Source organism: Diospyros lotus, chromosome 13 (genome assembly GCF_014633365.1).
Source record: "Diospyros lotus cultivar Yz01 chromosome 13, ASM1463336v1, whole genome shotgun sequence".
Lineage (NCBI taxonomy): Eukaryota > Viridiplantae > Streptophyta > Magnoliopsida > Ericales > Ebenaceae > Diospyros > Diospyros lotus.
In genome coordinates this window covers 12379975-12402928 of record NC_068350.1, presented here as the reverse complement: position 1 = coordinate 12402928, position 22954 = coordinate 12379975, and the positions used below count along the sequence as shown (strand labels likewise).

Below are 22954 nucleotides of genomic sequence, written 5' to 3'. Positions count from 1 at the left end.
TCAATTCCCAAGCTTGCGAAGGAATTTCCAGCGATTGCAGGAGGCCTGGGTAGGGTATTTGTTCATGTTTGCACCTCTGACATGTACTGCATGCCAACACAAACTGGTTCACGTCTCGTTTTAGCCCTTTCCAGTAGAAGAGTTGTTTGACCCGCTGGTAAGTGACGTTGAGCCCAGAGTGACCCCCAATAGGCGAGTCATGCAGGCTCTGTAGGATCTTCTGCTTCAACTGAGTGTCATCCTCAATAACCACTCTGTTTTGGAACCTCAAAAGTCCCCTTTTTAACTGATAGTTTGGTTCCGATGTGGTATTGACTGCTAGCTTGGTGAGTATATCCTTGATCCACGGAGTCTGGTCGTAGCTGTGGGCAATTTCCTGCACCCAATCTGGAACTAACGCTGAAATAGCAAGGCAAGAGGCTGAGCCCTCCCTCCGAGACAGAGCATCGACTGCTCTGTTCTCTTTCCCTTGTCGGTAAAGGATGACGAAGTCAAAGCCCATGAGCTTTGTAATTTCTTTCCGCTATAACTAATTATGAACTCGTTGGTGAGCTAAGAATTTGAGGTTCTCATGGTCGGTTTTAATGGTGAACCTCTTGCCCTCCAAATAGTACCTCAATTTTTCCATCGCCATTAGAACGGCCAACAGCTCTTTATCATAGATGCTGAGACCCAGATGATGTGGAGCCAATGATTGGCTTAGGTTCACCACCGGTCGCCCTTCTTGGCTAAGCACAGCCCCTATTTCAGTATCACATGCATCTGTTTCTAAGATAAATTCCTTGGAGAAATCTGGAAGGGCTAGTGTTGGGGCCTGAGTCATGGCTGCCTTGAGAGCTTCAAAGGATTCCTTTGCTTCCGAGCCCCACTGGAAGCTGTTCTTCTTCAATAGATTAGTCGGTGCCTTGCTTATCACCCCATGGAATACCCAGTCAGGCCTAGGAAACCCCTCAATTCCTTCAGTGTCTTCAGACGTGGCCAGCTCTTCATTGCTTCAATTTTGTGTGGATTGGTGCTCACTCCCTGACCTAATATAATATGGCCCAGGTACTCCACCTTCTCTTCTGCAAATGAGCATTTAGACCTCTTCACATATAGTTTATGAAATCTAAGGATCTGAAATGCCAGCTTTAGGTGGGTTAGGTGTTGTGCTAAGGTGGAGCTATATATGAGGATGTCATCAAAGAATACTAAGACAAATTTGCGCAAATATGGAGCAAAAATGTGGTTCAACAATGCTTGGAAAGTGGCTGGGGCATTGGTTAGGCCAAAGGGCATTACCAAGAATTCGTAATGCCCTTGATGGGTTCTAAAAGCAGTCTTAGGGCAGTCTAGGGGGTTCATACGGATTTAGTGGTAACCGGAGGTTAAATATAGTTTAGAAAAAATGGATGCTCCGGTTAATTCATCTAGCAATAGGGAATTGGTTCTCGATGGTTAGAGAGTTAAGCTGCCTATAATCCACACAAAACCTCCATGATCCATCTTTTTTTTTTTACTAAGAGGACTGGTGAAGCATAGGGGCTTTGGCTGGGTTGTACAAGGTTTTTGGTCAGCATTTCTTGTATTAGTTTCTCTATTTCTGCCTTCTGTATGGGGGAATATCGGTAGGCCTTCAAATTAACCGGTTCACTGTTGGGTTTAAGGTGAATGGAGTGATCAAGTATTCGGTGGGGTGGAAGGGACTGGGGAGTGGCAAACAGATCCTCAAATTCCATTAATAAATCGTGAATAGGATTAAGAGGGTGCACCTGGCCATTCATGGTTACCAGCAACTTGTCTCTGTGAGGGACAAGTGATGGACTCCCTGCAAGCTTCCCCCCTACCTCCATTGCATAGATGGAGTGTAGCTGTCCCACGGTTGTACTTCCTTGATCCAACAACTTTTGGATTCTCTTTCCAGACACCTCCTTACATTCTCCCACTTCCTAACTGCCGTGAATGGTTACTTGCTGTCCTTCCCAATTAAATGTGACCTCCAAAGTGTTGAAATCAAACACCTACGGACTCACAGTTTTCATCCAATCAACCCCTAACACCATATGACACCCTCCCAGTTTGAGTATTCTCAGATCAGCCGAGAACTCTTACCCATTCATTAACCATTTGAATCCCCAGCATCTTAGTTGACTGACCATTTTAGTTCCGTTGGCTATTAGTACTGAGAGAGGAGGTGTTTCTTGCAGATTGCACTGTAAGCTGTAGGCAGTGGTTTCATCAAGGAAACTATGAGTGCTGCCACTGTCAATCAGCACCACTAGGCTTCTTTTGCGGACCATTCCCTTCACCTTAATGACTCTACCAGCTGCTTGATCTTGTAGAGCATGCGTGGAGATTTCTCCTCCTTCATTCCTTTCCAACCTATCCTCCTCCTCCTCTATTCCTGCTTCCTTGTTTTCCCCTTCCTCCTGTGCCTCCATAGTGAGGAGGAGTTTCTTGCACTGATGGCCCGACCCATACTTCTCTCCACAACGGAAACATAAGCCTAATTGTCTCCTCTGATCTACCGACAGATTTTTGGGCTGTACGATAGGCGGACTGGTCCTCCCCATGGATCCCCCTCTCTGCCAATGTGATGTATTACCCCAGGGATACGTCCCCAGGTTGTGCTCCTCTCGATTGGTTTTGGATGACAACCTATGCCTCCTAGCAAAGGTCTCCATCGACAGCTCATGCAAGCGAGCTTGTTCAGCTGCTTGGGCCACTGTGGTGGGAAACAACATCTTAACCGTAGGCCTAATTAGCTCCTCCAACCCACTGATAAAGCTTGAAACAAAATACTCCTCATCTAAATATGGGTGAGACAATGAAAGTAAGGCCCTCAATTCCTCAAATCTAGTTTGATAATCCTCCATCGTGCCAATTTGTTGAACTCCTCAATGACATCCGATCGGTTCTTCTCCCCAAACCTTCGGCACAATTGACCAACAAACTCCGGCCAACTCAAATCCCCTCTCCCATGGCTCCACGTTTGGAACCAAGCATCTGCCACATCGTCTAAGTAAGAAGAAGCCAAACATACCTTATCCCCTTCAGCGACGCGATGCTGGTAGAATACCCATTCACACCTGCGTACCCACCACCTCGGCCTTTCCCGATCGAAAACAGGGATCTCCATTCGTGGACCAGGATGGGATGGATTGGTCCCTCCTTGGCACCGGTAATTCATACCTTCGCCGAATTCAGCTGGATCTCCACCACCTCTTGGATCCGGATGTCGTGGACGGAACGTCGGGGAAGTCAGGATTGGGGCGGATGGCGGTCTGGAAGGGAAATCCGTTGGCAAGCTGGCGTTCGGTTGCCTCGCAAACATGCTCAAAGCTGCCGTGAATTGCTGATTGAGGCCCGCGAATTCTTCTCGAATGCCATTCATCGCGCGATCTAGCGATTCCGTGTATTCTGATCTACTCCTGTGGATCTCCTCCTGCGTGTGCCTCATTCCCAACTCCATTGTCTCCAACCTCTCGTCCACCTGCTCCTGGTGGTGTCGCAATCCAATTTCAATTGCATCCAGTGGGTTCTCCAATTGTTTAGCGCGCGTTCCATCAGCCATTACCTCTCCAGGTCTTGGCTTTGATACCAAATGTCAGACTCGGATTTTATAGGAGGTTTCCTTCCGAAATTGAGAAGGAAGTGTGGAAAGAAGGAGAGATTGAGAAGGAGAGATCCGACATCCTATTTGATAAACAGGATGCCCACTAAAGTGTTAAAGTACAAAACCCTTCTTGAGTGCCTAAAAGAAGTTTTTCCCAACACTCGGTTACATTCGGATCTTCCTATCAAAATTTTTGGGTGTACTGTGTATGTTCATATCCCTAATCAATTTCGTTCCAAACTTGACCCTAGGGCTATCAAATGTGTTTTTTTGGGTTATGCCTCAAATAAAAAAGGCTATAAGTGTTATGATCCTCATACCAAAAAAATCCATATCAGTATGGATGTTTCGTTTTTTGAAAAACAATCCTATTTTACCCAAAATTCTCTTCAGGGGGAGACACATGAAGTTGACAATAATTTTTGGGATGTTTTTGTCCCACTCCCAAATGCAATTTGCCCTACTCAAGAACCACATGTTTCTAATAATGGTCACTTAGGAGATTCTGGTTCTTTAGTGCCAAGTGAAGGGGTTTCTCATGCAGGGAGAGAAGTACTACAAATCGATCATCACGATCTGAATTTTGAGCTTCAGGTTTATACTAGGCAGAGATTTCATCAAAGGAACAAAGACCTGAATGTCAACTATGCACAAAACCAGTCTGAAAACCTGAGCAATGGCACTATAAGTTCAAGAAATCCTACTTCAATGTCTAATTTGCTTCCTTCAATTGTACCCAATAGTTCCCCAGTTGATTCTTCAAATATTAACAATTGTTCTACTATTTTTGATCTTGATATTCCTATAGCAATTAGGAAAGGTGTCAGAAGTGGCACAAAACATCCTATTGCTAAATATCTCTCTTACCATAGACTATCAAAAAATCATACAGCTTTCACATCTACGATTTCACACTTGTTTGTTCCAAGGAATATATAGGAAGCGTTGAATGATCCGAATTGGAAATTAGCAGTCACAGAAGAGATGAATGCTCTAAGGCGAAGCGGCACTTGGGAGATAGGGCCTGTTTGTTGCAGCTTAAAAGCTGCAACTTTTAACTTTTAGTTTCAAAAAAGTGGGTATGTAGTGTTTGTTTTAACTTTTAGAATTCTAACTTATACCTTTTACTAGAAAGAAGGGATAGAAGCTGGCTTTTTCAAAGCTGGGGTACCCCAGCTTCTACAACTTCTGATTAAACAGTTACATTTTTTTGACAATTTTGTCCCTATTTTTAACAAAGAATTACTTTTCTGTCCACGCAATCAAGGGTCTCTCTTCTCCACCACCATCTCCATTTTCAAATTTCTTATTCTCTCTCGCCATCTCCCTTTCTCTCTATATACTAATTAATTTTTTTATAACACTTGAAACGTATACATATACACTAATTAATTTTTAAATTATCATTCTATGACTATTAAGGGTATTATGGACAATTATACAAAAATAAGTTATTTTACAACTTCTGGTATCAAACACCACAACTATTTAACTACAACTTATGAGAAGTTGTAACAAACAAGTTCACAACTTATTCTAAGTTTTAGAAGTTATAATCTAAGAAGTTAGAAGTTATAATTTCTTTAATTAAGCTGCAACAAACGGGGCCATAGTCTACCTGCCCAAAGGCAAGAAAATAGTAGGATGTAAGTGGATGTTTACAATAAAGTGTAAGGCTGATGGGAGTGTTGATAGGTACAAAGCCAGACTAGTGGCTAAAGGCTTCACCCAAACTTATGGGATTGACTATCAAGAGACCTTTGCTCCTATTGCTAAAATAAACTCTATCAGAGTCCTGTTGTCTCTTGCAATAAATTCAGATTGGCCTCTACACCAGCTTGATGTCAAGAATGCGTTTCTTAACGGTGATCTTGAAGAGAAGGTCTTCATGAGTTTGTCTCCAGGATTCAAAAAGAAATTTGGGAGCGACAAAGTATGTAGACTAAAGAAATCTCTATACGGTCATTGAGAGCATGATTTAAACACTTTGGAAAGTACCAGTTATGGCTTCCTTCAGAGTCAAGCAGATCACACTATATTTTATAAACACTCAAAAGATGGTAAAGTTGCAATTTTAATTGTTTATGTTGACGACATTATTTTAACTGGTGATGATGAGACAGAGTTAGCAGCCTTCAAGAAGAAACTTGCAAAGGAGTTCCAAATTAAGGACTTGGGAATTCTAAAATACTTTCTTGGAATGGAGTTTGCAAGATCCAAAGAAGGTATTTTTGTCAATCAGAGAAAATATGTACTTGATCTTCTTGGAAAGACAGGTTTACTCGGTTGCAGGGTGTCGGAGACTCCCATTGAGCCTAATGTGAAACTACAGGCTGCTAAAGCTAAAGAAGTGAAGAACAGGGAACAATATCAAAGACTTGTGGGCAAGTTAATTTACTTGTCTCATACGCGGCCTAGTATTGCTTTTGCAGTTAGTATGGCAAGTCAATTTATGCACTCACCAGGGCCAGAGTATTTCGAGGTAGTCTACAAAATTCTAAGATATCTTAAAGGGACACTTGGCAAAGGGCTAATGTTCAAGAAACATGGTCACCTGCAAGTTGAGATCTACACTGATGCAGATTGGGTAGGAAGTATTGATGATAGAAGATCTACTTCAGGCTATTGTTCTTTTGTTGGGGGAAACCTAATCGCCTGGCGAAGTAAAAAATAAAATGTGGTGGCTAGAAGTAGTGCAGAAGTAGAATTTAGAGTTGTTGCTCATGGAATTTGTGAGGGAATGTGGATCAAATGAATACTTGAAGAGTTGAAATTTTCTCACTCTGTACTTATAAAAGTCTATTGTGACAACAAGACTACTATTTCTATAGCTCATAATCTAATATTACATGACCGAACAACACATATAGAGGTGGACAAACATTTCATTAAGGAGAAGATCGATGCTGGAATAATATGCATGCCATACCTTCCAACAACAGAACAAATTGCTGATGTTCTAACTAAGGGTTTACACAAGAAGCAGTTTGATAAACTTATTGGCAAGCTGGCTATGGAAGACATCTACAAACCAGCTTGAGGGGGAGTGCTGGAATTGTGCTGATCTAACCTTGATCCTAGAATATTCTAGGATCAGTGTTCTATGTAAATATCATGTAAATATAGAAAGATAATAATGGTAGGATGCTGTCAATTACTTCTTTCCTTCTTTGCTAGTAATCCTCTCCTTAAAAGAGAATGTTGTACACATTTATTTTGCATCAATGAAGAGATTTTTGGGTCTGATTTCTAAGTTGATTTTATAGTTGCTGTAAATTCTTGTTAGAATACAACTTGACTGCTACGGTTAGGATTTTGTTAATACTCTTTACATTCTGTTGCTTTCAGTTAGTTTGTTGCATAGTTGTTGAATCGAGATTCGAATCGAGAATCGAAATCCTTATTTTTTGAATCGTGAATCGAGAATCGAATCGAATCGTAAGATTCAGTAGACATTTTTAATTTTAAATATAAATAATATATATCCATATAAAATAAATAAAATATATTAAAATTATACCAAAAATATATTCATATTACCTTTAAATTCAAATTGCACCAAATCATACCACTTTCAAAATAACAAGCTAGAAAAAAATAACTATTAGGCTACTAATAAATTCCATTGTCCATAATCTTCACTAATTATCAATCATATTCATCTTCAAATTGAAGAGCATCATCATCTTCATCATTTTCATTATCTTCTTTGTCTTCACATGTAGCCAAATCTGCTTGCTCTCCATCCTCTACATCTTCCTCACCATCAATCATTTCTAAATCCAATTCTTCTTCCACTTTGTCTTCAACAACTTTTCCTTTTCCTTTTCTATCTAGCTTCAAGTTCCTTGGCCCCATATTATACAATATAACATATTAGAATTTAACTCAAACTTACACAAAGTTACAAACACATTAACTTAGTTTTAGAAAGTAGGAAACTATAAAGTATAGAATATAGATATTACTTGGCTGAGTACCTCCATCATCTTCTATTATTACTTGGCTGAGTACCTCCATCATCTTCAAAGCATTCATTAGCATCCATCCATGAATTATCCTCAGGTAAACAAGGGTTTTCTTGTTTGGTGATCCATTCATCATCAAACTCCATATCACTCAAACAAATAGGATCATAATTTTCATCTCTTTTCTCCCTCTTGACTTGCCTCATTTCAAGTTGAATGTTATACTTCACAAAGACGAGCATTTAATCTTTGTTGTTCTAAACGATTTCTCTTTTTGGAATGGACATGCTCAAATGTGTTCCAATTTCTTTCACATCCAGTAGCACTACATGTGAGACTCAAAACTTGTATGGCAAGGTTTTGTAACTCTTTGCATTCTTCCCCATAGCTTTCCCACCATAAAGCTAAGACAGAAAAATAGAAGGCTAATTAGTCTAATTAGTTTGAAGGAGCTAGCAATTGAAATTTGAAAATGCAAACTTAAATCAAAATAATACCCAGTTGCTTCTTATCTCTTGTTAAGGTAGCCATGCTCATGCCAAACAATCCTTCTCCTTTTTTAAACTTTTCTAATTGCTCATCCACTTTGAGTCTTGTTTCAATATCCAAATACATCTTTTCTATTGTCTTGTACAAACCAACTTTAACTTCTATATCCGCATTAAAAGACTCATCATATTGAAACTTTGAAAAAATGCATACAAGTAAGAAACAATAAAGCATATACAAGGAACTGTTGGTTATAGGAAATTAAAAATATGATTTTAGAAACTCACTTGGAATTAAGAAAATATCCAGCTGCATGAAGTGGCCTATGAAGTTGCAAATCCCATCTTGTATCAATAATGTTCCAAATGCGCTCATACTTTATCTTTTGATGGTTGAAATTTTGTGCAATTTGCTCCTTTGCCCTATCCATCGCTTCATATATGTATCCCATTGCCGGTTTCACATCTCCATCAACAAGCCTTAAAACTTTAACAAGTGGACTTACACACTTCAAGCAATACTTGACCGATTTCCAAAACTTGTCATGGGATAACAAGATTGCTCCCACTTTAATTGCATCCACCTTAGAAGCATAATGACTTTTAGCCCACTCTTCCGATGCAAACATAGCCCTAAGAGGAATCTTGTTTTCCTCAAAGCTCCTTAATGTAAGAAATGATGTGGCAAACCTTGTAACTCCCAACCTCTTCAACTCTCTCTTCTTAGAGAACTTTCTAAACATGCTAAGGACCCAAGCATGTCTATAAATATATACATAAACTTCTTTAGCCTTCTTTATTGTATCTGTGAAAATAGGCAACCCACCTATATCATGCAAGATCAAATCAATGCAATGTGCTACACAAGGAGACCAAAATAATTTTTTTCTTTTCTCCATCAACAAGTCACCCGTAGCTACGTAGGCCGAAGCACTATCAGTCACCACTTGAACAACATTTTCCTCCCCAATTTCCTCCACTAATGAATCAAGCAACTCAAATAATTTTTGTGCATCTTTTATAACATCTGAAGTGTCAACAGATTTAAGAAAAACCGTTCCACTTGGACTGTTCACCAAAAAGTTTGTAAGAGACCTACTTTTCCTATCCGTCCACCCATCCGACATCAAAGTACAACCGGTCCTTTTCCACTCCTTTTTATACTTCTCTAGCATTGAGTTTACATTGTCAACTTCCTTCTTCAAAAATGTAACTCTAGCCTCATGATAACTAGGAAGTTTTAAACCCTTGCCATATTCACCAACAGCTTCCATCATTGAAGCAAAAAGGGGACTTTTGACCAAAACAAAAGGCAATGCATGTCCATACAAAAATCTACAAATGCTATGAACAACGGGCTCCCTTTTCTTAACCATTGCATTTAAAGTTTGCTGTTTTCCTTTCCCTTTACCTTTAGTGACAAAGGCATCCATACTAGTTTTTATTTTTCCTCCTACCATTTGAACTTCTTTCTCTTCTTCTTGGAAACATTCTTTTTCATTCACTTTTTGTCTTTCTAATTCTCCTAAGATCTGAATACAAAGTTCCCTCACATTATCCGGACATTGTGTACAAGGAGCCACATTATCATGATCACCCGCAAAATGGTGTTTCATTCGATTTATCCCTCCCCATCTTTCAAGTCCACTATAATTGCACTTTAAGTTCATTCTATTTCCATTAATCCAAGAGCAATATTCCCAAATAGAATCATTACTCTTTGTTGTTGTAGATCCCTTTTTTGATCTTGACGCCATGAGAAAGAAAGTAATATTCTTCTTCTAACATTGAAAAACAACATAAGGTCAAACTTTTGAAATAGAAAACAGTAGAATACTATAAAAAAAATAAAACTAAAAATAATATAAAGTTATAAACTAGTTGAAAATTAAAAGAAACATAAAAAATTTGAAGAGAAATTGGATTAGGAAATCAAAACAAAACATAACAGAAAGTTAGAAAGCTAAAAACAAACCAAAAAAAATCAAAGGAAATAAGATAAGAGACGTAGCAGTTGCACTCACTGTAGAGCAAAGGAAAAAAAAATAAAAAAATAAAAAATACAATAGATTGACAAAGATTAGTCAACAAAATAAAAGCAGCTGGAGCTGGCAAGTAGTAAGCTTGCTTCTGGTCTCTACAGTCAACAAAAGCAGCTGCCAGCTGGTAGCTTGATAGTGAGCTTGCTTTTATTTTTGACCAGTGGCAGTGACAACCCAAAGTCAACAAAAGCTGCTAAGCAACGCCTACACCTGAGTCTTAGCTGGTTTAACTTTTAAGACAGACTTGTATAGTCGTGTAATTTCGGATAAAGCAAAGAAGAAGCAGCAGCAAAAGAAGAAAGCAACGTAGTGAACGCACCTTAAGGCTTGAACAAAAGTTACAGAGCTTGAAGTCTCGCAGTCGCTGCTCATGTCTTTGCTTCTTCTGACGTTTCAGCTAATGGCATCATGCTCATATGCAGCAAGTAGCAACAACGTTTTATCCTTCTCTGTTTGGTTTTCAGCTCCCGACGTTTCAGGTTTTAATGTTTCACAGCTCATCTTTGTTATGCAATCAAGGAAGCCATATAGTCGGAAGGTTTGTATAATGAATTTAGTTTGGATAGTAAGGTCATTACAAACAGTCTTGTGATTCGTCCAATTCACTCGATTCTTCCGATTCGTTCGATGCTTTTCTGATTCATGGTCGATTCTAGGGGAATATCGATTCACCCTACGGATTCGACTCGATTTCTCATTGAATCGAGTCGAATCGTGCGATTCGCATCACGAATCGCACGATTCTAACAATAGTGGTTTGTTGTAATCAAGTTGCTCAATTTGCCGTAACTTGCAAGTTGTTTGTTAAGAAGGATTAGCTGAATATAAATACTCAGCTAATTCTTATTCCTATTTGAGAAAGGCAATATTTTTTTCAAGAACACTCCTCTCTCTTCCTCTTGTGTTTTCTCTCAATCTTTCTTCTATTTTCATTCTTCATTACTACCTTGAAGCTCTTGCTTCACGGTATCAGAGCCTTAGACCGACGTCAATGGCAGAAAATCACAACCAATGCAGTTCTTCATCTATGCATCGATCCTGTTCTCTATCATCAGCATCGCAGTTCGACTTTTCTACTGTTGCAAAAGCCTTCAACTTCATCCCTCTCAAACTAGCGGCTCAGTGCTCGGTTCATTAAAAGTTCGTTTGAATTTGTTCGTTAAGGTAAGCGAGCTGAGCTTGAGCTTAACTTTAAAATCAAGACTCGGCCCAAGGCTGACCCAACCAAACTGGAACATTATCACCAAAATAATAGTGTCATAATATTATTTTAATACTTCTTAAGTTTTAGAATTCTACTTGATTTAGGATTCTACTTTATATTTCAACTTTATATTTCTACTTGATTTAAGATTCTATTTCATGTTTCTACTTGATTTAGGATTCTACTTCATGTTTGGTTAGGGTTTTATTTTTATTAGGATTCTAGTTGACTTTTATTTAGGATTTATTTCTATTAGAATTCTAGTTGGATTTTGTTTACAAATATTAGATGGATTTGGATTAGCCAAATACTATAAATATGCCTAGGATCTAGAGTTTGTAATCAAGTTTTAATCAATCAAATTTCAGCGACCTATTTGGGTTTTCTTAGCAAAACAGTCTTGTTTTTGCGTCTTCTTGAAAGCCAAACTTCGGCCATTGAAGTTTGTTCTTTCAAGAGTTTATTTTGGTGTTTTTTTTTCACACTCACGCTACACGCTGCATCACCAAGCTTGAGCTCAATAAAACTTGATTAGGTAACTTGCAAGCTAGCTCAATTATAGGCTCGCAAACAGGCTTGATTATAGACTTGCGAGTTGGATTATTTAGAGAGTTGCAAGCAAGCTTAATTATTGATTCCTCGTGAATATGTTGTTTATAAATGCATTAATAAATTTATTCATAAATTTATAAAAATATTATTTAACATAAAATTATCAAACTTTAAATTATTATAATAATATCATTAATAGAATGTGTTGATAATAAGATATGTTGTGACTTGAAAATTAATCAACAAATGTATGAGCTTAATAGAGTAATTATCGTTTTACTCGAGTAAGGAAATGTTTAGTTGAGTAACAATTAACAAGTATTATACTCAACTCATTTTTTTCTTTTAATCAAGTAAGACCTAAACATTTAAGGGGATTAATTGATTATATACTTGTTTTACTCGAATATATGATGGAATAACATTATTTGAACAACCAAAGAGTTAATCGACTAAGTGATACATTAGTTGAGTAACTATAACATTTAACCAAGTAATAAATCTAGATTAAAATGACAAGTCTCTATATTTATATCATTAATTGATTAAGAAGAAATATTAATCAAGACTTAGAGGAAAACATTCTAATGGAACAACCTAAGGGATTTGAGGTTAAGGGGAAAAGAGAGCAAGTGTGCTTGCTCAAGAAATGTCTCTATGGTTTAAAACAATCCCCTAGGCAATGGTACAAGAAGTTTGACTCTTTTATGTTAGCCCAAGGATTTACAAGGAGTGCTTATGACAGTTGTGTATATTTCAAGCATATGCCAAGCAATATATCTATATATCTTCTCCTATATGTAGATGATATTTTGATTGCTAGTCAATCAGCCATAGAAATCCAGAATTTAAAGCTGGGATTAAGATCAGTCTTTGAAATGAAAGAATTAGGAGAAGCTAAGAAGATATTGGGCATAGAAATCAGGAGAAATAGATAGCAAAAGCAAAGGCAGCTGTTATTATCTCAAAAGTCTTACCTAAGTAGGCTAATTAAGAGGTTCAATATGAGTGATGCAACGGAAGTCTCAGTTCCTTTTGCACAACACTTTAAGTTATCCCATGAGTAGTCCCCAAAAGATGAAATAAACATAAGAGAAATGAGTAAGATTCCTTACTCTAATGCAGTTGGCAGCCTCATGTACAACATGGTCTGTACAAGGTCGGATTTGGCCCATGCTATGAGTGTTTCTAGCAGATTCATGGCCAATCCGGGTAAGGCCCACTGGAATTTTGTTAAGTGGACATTTAGGTATGTGAAAGGAACTCTAGAGATGGCTTTGGTTTATGGTGAAGTCAATTTGGAGGAAAAAACTTGCATCTTAGGGTTCACAGATGGTGAACTTGTTACGAAGGTAGCAGCCTCATGAGTAACTTCCTATAAGCTGCATAAGGTTATTCCTTTCCCAAGAAAAAAGAAAGAAAGAAGGAAGCAAGATAACACTAACAAATTTCGAACACAAAATGTTAGCATTCTTTCATTTGGAGAAAGCACCAGTTATGAGATGGTGAACTTGGTTTCAAAAGTTAAAGGCAAAATCCTGGACAACATATATCCTCTTAACAGAAAATTTTGAATCATATAGAGTAAACAATATCCCTAACTGCTCACGAACAAAAGAAATTGAAGGCTGCTAGATATATTATAATTTAAGTAGAGAAGAATGAAATAACATAAAGTAAAATGTTAAGCCAGAAAACTCACTCATGATCAAAGAAGTAAGACACAGCAACAACCATCTCTGATACCCCATCATTGTCAATGTCTGCTATGACCTGATGAAAACAAGGCAAGTGTCTTAAAGAAAAATGAGAGAAGCAACACTGGATTGAGGCTTCTTAATGATGTCAAACAAGGATACTCAAACAGTTTAATCAATATTACACTTACAGGAGTGCACAAAATATGCGAGTCAATATTCACATAGTCTTCTAACTTCTCATGTTCCACTTCAGTCCACTCCTCATCTCCCCACATGGATTCATCCACATAGTCATCATAATCATAATTATACTCATCAGCCAGCTCATCACTATCCCGGAATATCTCAAAAGAGGAATCGGCTTCTGCCTCCAAACCTTTATCATTCTCCACAGTTGCAATATGATCATCTCCCTTACTGTCGGTTTTGGAATCAGAACCACTCCCCTCTGACCCTTTTAAGGCATTGTCTTCAAGCAACCGTCTTCTACTTTTAGTTTCTTTCTCTGCAGTGCTAGTGTTTTGTGGAGTACCATTCTCCATACCCGTCCTCAACTTAATCTCTGCTCTTACATCACTTATATTTTTCTGGTTATTCAGTATATTGGATCCAGCCTCTGCCTCTACTAGATTGTTAGTTTTCCCATGGTCTTCTATGTTGGATTCGTTCAGAGTGTTAACCTGAGCTGATGCTGCTGTTGTTGAATTTGACATGATTGATCCAGTTGCACTTCCATTAGGTTCTACAAGAGCATCCATCATTTACTGATGTAGTTGTCAACAGAAGTGCACTCCATGCAATCATAGAAAACTAGGGGTTCAATAAAAAATCTTGTTTCACTCAACGGAAGAGGGTTGATGGAGATTCTAAACTATGCTAAAAGCAACAATTATAGACCAGTTGCTAATAATCACTAGACATGGCAATTGACACCCATTAACAAATAATATCACAAGGATATCTATGATAACTGATGCAATAGATTTCAGGCCTGACTAAGAACTCAAAGCATTGTTTAGTGCAAACACAGGCAAGCAAATTCAAAATGGAGAAAAAATATTTGTACAAAATTTATTTCATCATGAGGGCCTCTACCCAGCATGCACTTGCAAGTATTTATCAACAATGGCATCCATAATATTCCAAATCAACAAAATAAATTATGAAGTGTATTAATGGGCATTCAATTCACAATTTAAATGAGACATTTATTCACCAAAATATTTAATAATACTAGCATAGTTATCAAAGGTGCAAGGCACACTAAGGGGCAAATTAGTGCTTGGGGCCTAGGCACAAGGTGTGAGGTGCGAGCCTCAAGCACATTAGGCTCACATTTATTCAAAATGCTTATAAAATACTTACACACTAATCTTGTCAATATGTACTTATAACAAGATATATGCAAACTCATACAATCATAAATGACAATAACCAACCCTATAATAATAACTAATATTATTGCAGAAAACCAATTAGTTTATTTTGTAATTAGTTTCTTCTAACTGCAAAAGAGATTAGAGAAAAGAAAAAATTATAGTAGGACACTACAGAGAAAAAAAAAGAAAAAGAAAAAAGAAAACAGTTAGTTTCTTCAAATTCTTTTGCACTTCGAAGAAAGAAAAAAAAATCACAGCAAAAACAGTTACATAAAAACAATTAGTTTCTCTTAAATTGTAAAAGAAATTAGAAGAGTAAAAAAATCAGTAAAGCATGCAATGAAAACATTTGTTTCTTAGCAATTAGTTTCTTCTAAAATTGCAGCCAAAATTAGATGGAAAAAAATTAGACTAGAATCCACAACGAAAAAACATTAAAGCAAAATAATTAGTTTCTTTTAATTACAAAAGAAATTGGAAGAAAGAAAGAAAAATGGAGCAAAAGAAAGACGTGAGTAGTTCTCCAGCAAGTGACCATCGCTGCAAAAGGATCCTGGCAAGTGGGAGATCCGACAGGCATCAGGCTTACACCGCTAGGTTCATCTCTCATTGATATACAAGAATATGCAATCAAATCAATAGGAAATAAGATCTAAGATGACAATGGACTAAAAATAGGGTTTTAATACACTTTAATATACAAGGCATGCGCCTGGTGCCTTGAGCCTTGCACGAGGCGCGCACCTCGTGTGCCTAGGCAGCGCCTCAAACATTCCACTGCGCTTTAGTGGTGATGAGGCACACAGAGCTAGACCTTGGTTTGTGCACGTGCCTTTGACAACTATGAACACTAGATTCTATAGGCATTTGAAACTAAAACACAAGGCCAAAGTTCTTGACAGTTACCAACATAGCTATATCTCGACCAAATCAACCATACAATGTGTAATGAAATTTACCAAGCCAATACTACTATGGTGTGAGCACTCAAGTTGAAGTAACACATAATAAGAACAAACATCGAGCATCAAGCAAAAATGCTAATGGCTAGATCATGCATTCACATATATGATGATGGCAACTAACCAGGCATGGTATTCATAAGTGCATCCCGAACAAGAAGATCATCGTCAACATCTGGATGAGAGCGATCCACCGGGTCTGGATGCAACCCCACATACCAATCTTTTTTAACTTTCAGTCGAGGTACCTCTAGTTTATCAGACATCAAGTAGCCTGAAACCCTATAATAGAATAACTAGAACTGCTCTTCAATCTGGAGAACATTGGCTTTTACCACTTTCATACTGAGAGAAACAAGAGACAAATGGTTAGGAGCAAGTTACCTGAAAAAGATTATCTCTCCATTATAAGTAGCCAAAGCTACTTCTCTGACACCATCTTTGTCAATATCATATAGGAGAGGACTGGAATGTACAGTTGACTGGTGAAAAGCAGGCCATCCTGATGAATTTTATCAATTGATAAAACATTATCCATACATTCTCGAAACATAATTCAATATTAAATCATCAATTTCGTAAAGTTTGAAAACAATATGCAGAATGCATTAAATTAGCATAATACATTAGGCAGGAAATTTCTCCCAAAAAACTAACTTCTTGAACCAAACAACAGACAAGCTATACCTGGCATTTTATCCCCATCAGAACCTTCTAGGACTTCTAGGTAGTGAACAAAAGAAGGAACAACTATCTCGAGCTTCCCATCACTGAGATATAACACATAAATGTCACAATTTATACAAAAAAAAAAAAATTAAAAATGAGAGGGTCATAGTCAAACATGTTGCAAATGCAATAAGCCAAAGAATAAGAAAAGAAATGCCCAAATTATAAAAGCAGACTAGGAAGGTTGTACAACAACATAGATCATTTTGAATCCATAATTATTAAATCATCAAGCAACAAATAAAGCAGGCTTTCCACGTTTGCCATTTCAACCCAATTATGGAGCTCGTGGAAATTCCTGTGTGTGTGTCAAATCTGAGATCTGACAGGGAAGTTCTCAACTATTTAGAAGAGAATTAGACGGCAAAATGAGGGGGAAAAGGGAAGGGACTTTCAGAATTGGGGAAGGAGGAATTGAGGGAGAGGAAGAGAGAATCAAAGGGGGGGAAAATGAGATCATCCAAATTGAATTCGATGATTTCAAATGGGTTGGGTCAGCTCTTATATACTGATCCTCAGTTGGAAATTGGCACCAAAAACAGTTACCAATTCCGAGTACAACTTGTAATGCATACATGAAATACAACTCCTTACAGCCATAACTACCCTTAACTACCCTCAATGTAATAGCCTCAGTCTAGGTACATGACAATGTGCTGTCACAGTTTTGGAGAAAAAGAAATGGGAGAGAAGCTACTTTGGATTTTGCCATCACATAAGAGCTCATCATACCTAATACCAATTTCAAGAAATAGGATGGACATTTGATCACATATAAAAGTGCCTCATCGACTACTCAAATACACTTTTGCTTTACAAGACAAGCAAAAGATGAAGAAAGAGTTATATTAGAATTATTAGTATAATTAGATATATTGCATATTGCTGTTAGTGTTTTTATTTATTTATTTGTTATAACTATGTGTAATTAGGCTAAGTCCATAGGCTAAACCCGTACGTTAATAGGCCCGTTGTGCTTATTATAAATATCACACTAAGAGACTAATCTCTTAGGTTTTTCTCTTATAATTGTTTTCTCGCATAGTATCAGAGCCATCAGTGAGAAAAACCCTAGCCACCGCTGTGTATCTTTTTCCAGTGGCCTAAAACCCCTAGTTTTCTTTCTTCACTGTCATTGTTCACGCCGAAAAAACAAAAAAAACCCTAGTTTTCTTTCTTCACTGTCACTGTTTATGCCAGAACATCGCTGTCTGGCCGTCGTTTGCTGGAACAGACCCCACCCTAGGGTTCGCCGCCTTCAAGTTGAGTTGTTGCCGGAAAATCACAGCCGGAAAATCACAGTCGGCGCCGCCGCCACGCGCAGCCGTCCGCCCCCACTCGCCAGCACGTTAAGGCGCGTCCCCCAGCTTCTCCAGATTAGCTCGCCTCCCTTCCCTAGGCCTATTCCCGGTGTCAAATCCTTGCTATGTCTAACCTCAGTGACGCAATTTCTGTTGGTACTACTGCACCTGTTGCCCCTGCTGCCTTTCAGTCCTTTATTGTCTCCAATCTCGGAACAGCCAATATCACCACTGTCAAGTTGATAGGGTCTGCCAATTATCTCTCATGGGCAGCTTTTGTCAAAATGTGGTTCAAAGGGCAAGGCCAAGCCTCATCTTATCACAAAGGCTGAAAGTGTGCCGAAAGCCAATCGGGCTAGATGAGACCAAGTTGATGCCCAATTATGCAGTCTCCTATGGCAGTCCATTGATCCATCCATCATGCAGCTCTTTTGGCCATTTGAAACTTGTGTTGACGTGTGGAAGGAAGCTGAAAAATGTTATACGAATGACATCCAGCGTTTGTACACTGTGGTCTCTAATATCAAGAATTTAAAGCAAGAGCCGTCCATGGAATCTTATTTGGGACAGGTTCGGACTCTCATGCAAGAATTTGATGCTCTTCTTCCCATTACTATGACCAAGACCGAACAGGTTGCTCAAAGAGAGAAGTTTTTTATGGTTATTGCTCTTTCCAGTCTAAACCCAGAATTTGACGCCATCAGGCATCAAATCTTGACCAGCTCCACTAATCCTACCATGAATGACTCTTTTAAAAGGTTGCTGAACATGACCGGTGCACATGGTATGTCCTCTTCTTCTCATGTTGTTTCTCCAGCCAAATCTTCAACCCTTGTATCTCAGTCTTCTCACTCAGGAGGAAATAGAGGCCGTAATAATAATCGGACACGTCCACAGTATACCTTTTGTAAAGAACTAGGTCATCATGAGGATAGGTGTTGGAAAAAACATGATCGGCCCACTGCTCTGCCTACATCATCTACCAGTGCAGCTCATGCATTCTAGAGTGATCCTAGTTCTACCTAATCTGCACTGGGTTCACAGTTGATACCTATGTTTGTAGCTAAGTATAATATCTTTTTGAAGTTTCAAGCCACCCAACAGTCTCATCCTGGTAATCCCATTGCTTGTGTTGCTAAAAGCCCATCTCTTGGTCCTTGGATTATAGATTCTGGTGCCACTGATCATATGTGTGGTAATGAACTTCTTTTCTCTTCACTTTCTTATTCTGATACCTTGCTTATAGTTACCTTGGCTGATGGCACCAAAACTGCAGTTAAAGAGATAGGCCAAACCACACCCACTTTGTCTTTATCTTTAAATTCGATTTTATATGTCGTTGACAGTTCTTTCAATTTGATTTCAGTTAGCTAGCTTACTAAAACCCTTAACTGCTCAGTCACTTTCACTCCTACCTCTATTTGTGTGCAAGACCAGGGTAAGGGGTGGACGATTAGCGTTGGACATGAGTCACAAGGTCACTATCATCTTGCTGTGCCGATAGCTTGCACCAGTGTTGCTTCCCCAGATCTTCTCCATTCTCGTCTTGGTCATCCTAACCTCTCCAAATTGAAGAAATTAGTTCTTAGTTTGTCATCATTGTCTATTTTTTATTGTGAGCCATGTCAGCGTGGTAAACACGCACGTAGTTCTTTTTCTAGTCGTGTCAATAATAGGGCTGAGACTCCCTTTTCTCTTGTGCACTCTGATGTATGGGGGCCCAGTCGTGTCACTTCTATTCTTGATTTCTCATATTTTGTTACTTTCATTGATGACTTTTCGCGTTGAACTTGGTTGTTTCTCATGAAGAGTCGGTCTGAATTGTTTTCTGTCTTTCAGACATTCACTGCTGAAATAAAAACACAGTTTGGAGTTTCTATACGTGCTTTACGTAGTGATAATGCCCCTGAGTACTTTTCTTCTCAATTTACTACTTTTATGACTACTCTTGGCATTCTGCATCAATCTTCTTATCCTTATACACCTCAACAAAATAGTGTTGCCGAGCGTAAAAATCGCCATCTCATTGAAACTGCACGAACACTACTTTTACATGCCAATCTTCCTACCAAATTCTGGGGAGATGCTGTTCTTACAGCGTGTTATCTGATCAATCGCATGCCATCTTCAGTGTTAAAGGACAACATTCCTCACTCTCTTTTGTTCCCCTCACAGCCTCTTTATTCTGTTCCCCTTTGTGTATTTGGATGTATCTGTTTTGTGCATTCTTTTTCACCGGGATAGGATAACTTGTTGCCAAATCCCTCAAGTGTATTTTTCTCAATTACTCCAGGTTGCAAAATGGCTATAAGTGTTACTTTCCTGAGTTGAACCGCTATCTTATGTCTGTTGATATCACATTCTTTGAACAACAGTCATTCTTCTCGGTGTTCAACCTAATTCACAGCCTCTTGACCACGTATTGCCTATTCCTTCTCCTTCGTTGTCCTTATCAGATCCGTCTATCTCCTCCTCGATGGACCCTTCACTTCCATCTTCTGGTCCACACTCCCCGACTCCTTCACTTCTTACTTATCACCGTCATCCTCATCCTACTCCTAGCACTGCATTCCTCTTGACTGCGACTTTCCTGACTCACTCTCTCTGTCAATGGTCCCCCCTGCCATGGATCCTCAGCCCAACAACCTTCCTATTGCACTCCGCAAAGGTACACAGTCTACTCGCAATCCACATCCCCTTTATAATTTTTTGTGTTATGACCATTTGTCATCTACTTATAGTGTTTTTGTTTCAAGCCTTTCTTTTGTTTCTATTGATAAAACCATAAGTGAAGCCATGTCCCATCCTGGTTGGCGCCAGGCTATGTTAGATGAGATGGGTGTTTTGCATTCTACTGGCACTTGGGATTTGGTGCCTTTGCCACCAAGAAAGACTCCCGTTGGTTGTCAGTGGGTTCACCCCTAAAGTGGGTCCCAACGGACAAGTGAAACGTCTTAAAGCCCGCTTGGTTGTCAAAGGCTTTACACAGATCTATGGGCTAAATTACAATGATACCTTCTCTCCAGTTGCTAAAATGGCCTCTGTTCGCCTATTTCTATCTATGGCTGCCACGTGTCATTGGCCGCTCTATCAATTGGACATTAAGAATGCCTTTCTTCACGGTGATTTGCAAGAGGAGGTTTATATGGAGCAACCACCTGATTTTGTTGCTCAAAGGGAGTCTAATGTAGTTTGCAAACTCAAGAAGTCTCTCTATGGCCCGAAACAATCTCCACGAACGTGGTTCGGCAGGTTCAACACTGTGATTCAAGCCTTTGGTCTCACTTGAAGTGAAGTAGATCATTCAATTTTCTATTGAGATTCTTCTTCTTTATGTATCTACCTCGTTGTTTATGTAGATAACATTGTTATCGCAGGGAACGATCAGGTTGGTATACAAAATCTGAAGGAACATCTCCATTAGCACTTTCAGACTAAAGACCTAGGCAAACTCCGGTATTTCTTGGGTATTGAAGTTGCTCAATCAAGAGATGGGATCTCAATCTCTCAGAGGAAGTATGCACTTGACATCTTAGAAGAAACTAGTATGGTGAACTGCAAACCGATTGACACCCCAATGGACCGAAATGTCAAACTCTTGTCGGGACAAGAGAAGTCTTACTCAGATCCTGGAAAGTATAGAAGATTGGTAGGCAAACTGAGCTATCTCACAGTCACTCGTCCCGGCATTACTCTTGTTGTGAGTGTGGTGAGTCAGTTTCTCAATTCTCCATGTGATTCTCACTGGGATGCGATTATCCGGATTCTAAGATATATCAAATGAGCACCGGATAAAGGACTACTCTATGAGGATAAGGAACACATAGATATTTGTTGTTATGCAGATACAGATTGGGCCGGCTCTCCTTCTGATCGTCAGTTGACCTCTGGATATTGTGTTCTTGTGGGAGGAAATTTGATTTCTTGGAAAAGTAAGAAACATAATGTAGTAGCTAGATCCAGTGCAGAGGCAGAGTATCAGGCTATGGCTAATGCAACTTGTGAGCTCATCTAGCTTAAGCAACTCTTGGAGGAACTCAAGTTTTGTAAAGTGTCCCCTATGAAGCTTGTTTGTGATAATCAGGTTGCCTTGCACATTGCTTCTAATCCAATGTTCCATGGGCAGACTAAGCATATTGAAATCGATTGTCACTAGAAAAACTGGTTAAAGGTGTTATTATTACAGAGTTTGTTAACTCCAGTAATTAACTTGCCAATGTCTTCACCAAGTCTCTAAACGGTCATCGGATAGAATATATCTGTAACAAGTTTGGTGCATATGATATCTATGCTCTAGCTTGAGAGGGAGTATTACAATTATTAGTATAATTAGATGTATTGCATATTGTTGTTAGTGTTTTTATTTATTTATTTGTTATAACTATGTGTAATTAACCTAAGTCCATAGGCTAAGCCCGCAGGTTAATAGGCCTGTTGTGCCTATTATAAATAACACACTAAAAGACTAATCTCTTAGGTTTTTCTCTCATAATTGTTTTCTCACAAGTTAAATAAGTTCACTAGAGATAGAGAAAAAAGAACCAGAAATTTGGGCCCAAAAAAGAATGCATAAAAGATGAAAGGCACTTGTAAATGAGGGGTAAACAAAGAGAGATAGAAGAAGATTTCTCAAAATTGTTCAATGATTGTAAATAGACAATTATGTTGGAACACATTTATAATTGCGAAAATTATAAGAATTATATGTACATATTTTTCTCAAAGAAGTGAAGCAAGTTGAGAAAAAATGAAAAATTGTAAACCAATTGGACCAAATAATATCTCAATAGAGGCCTAAAAATGCATAGGAGAAGAAGGCACTTAAGATAAACAAAGCTATTTAGTAGTGCTATCCAATGGGTGAGGCTAGGCATGAAATGGCTTGGTATTGTATTAGGGGATAGTGGGCATACCCCCTTGAGGTCACAACCTGATCCAGCAGAGGCACAGCCCGTGGTTGTAATTTCCAGAACAGACCCAGCAATTGCTATGCCCCAATGGTTTATATAAACCTCCCATTCTCAATTATCTTTC

General features: G+C 38.6%; 1 protein-coding gene across 1 annotated transcript in view; it reads right to left on the bottom strand.

The window, feature by feature from the left end:
* Nucleotides 1–22954, bottom strand: part of LOC127788565 (protein DEFECTIVE IN EXINE FORMATION 1) — a 41815-nt gene that overhangs the window by 8777 nt on the left and 10084 nt on the right. Inside the window, exons 3-7 of the mRNA XM_052317006.1 lie at nucleotides 16578–16660; nucleotides 16275–16392; nucleotides 16015–16172; nucleotides 13738–14291; nucleotides 13552–13622 (exon numbers count right to left, since the gene is read on the bottom strand). Coding sequence (XP_052172966.1) covers nucleotides 13552–13622; nucleotides 13738–14291; nucleotides 16015–16172; nucleotides 16275–16392; nucleotides 16578–16660 — 984 coding nt within the window. The remainder of the gene's footprint in view (nucleotides 1–13551; nucleotides 13623–13737; nucleotides 14292–16014; nucleotides 16173–16274; nucleotides 16393–16577; nucleotides 16661–22954) is intronic.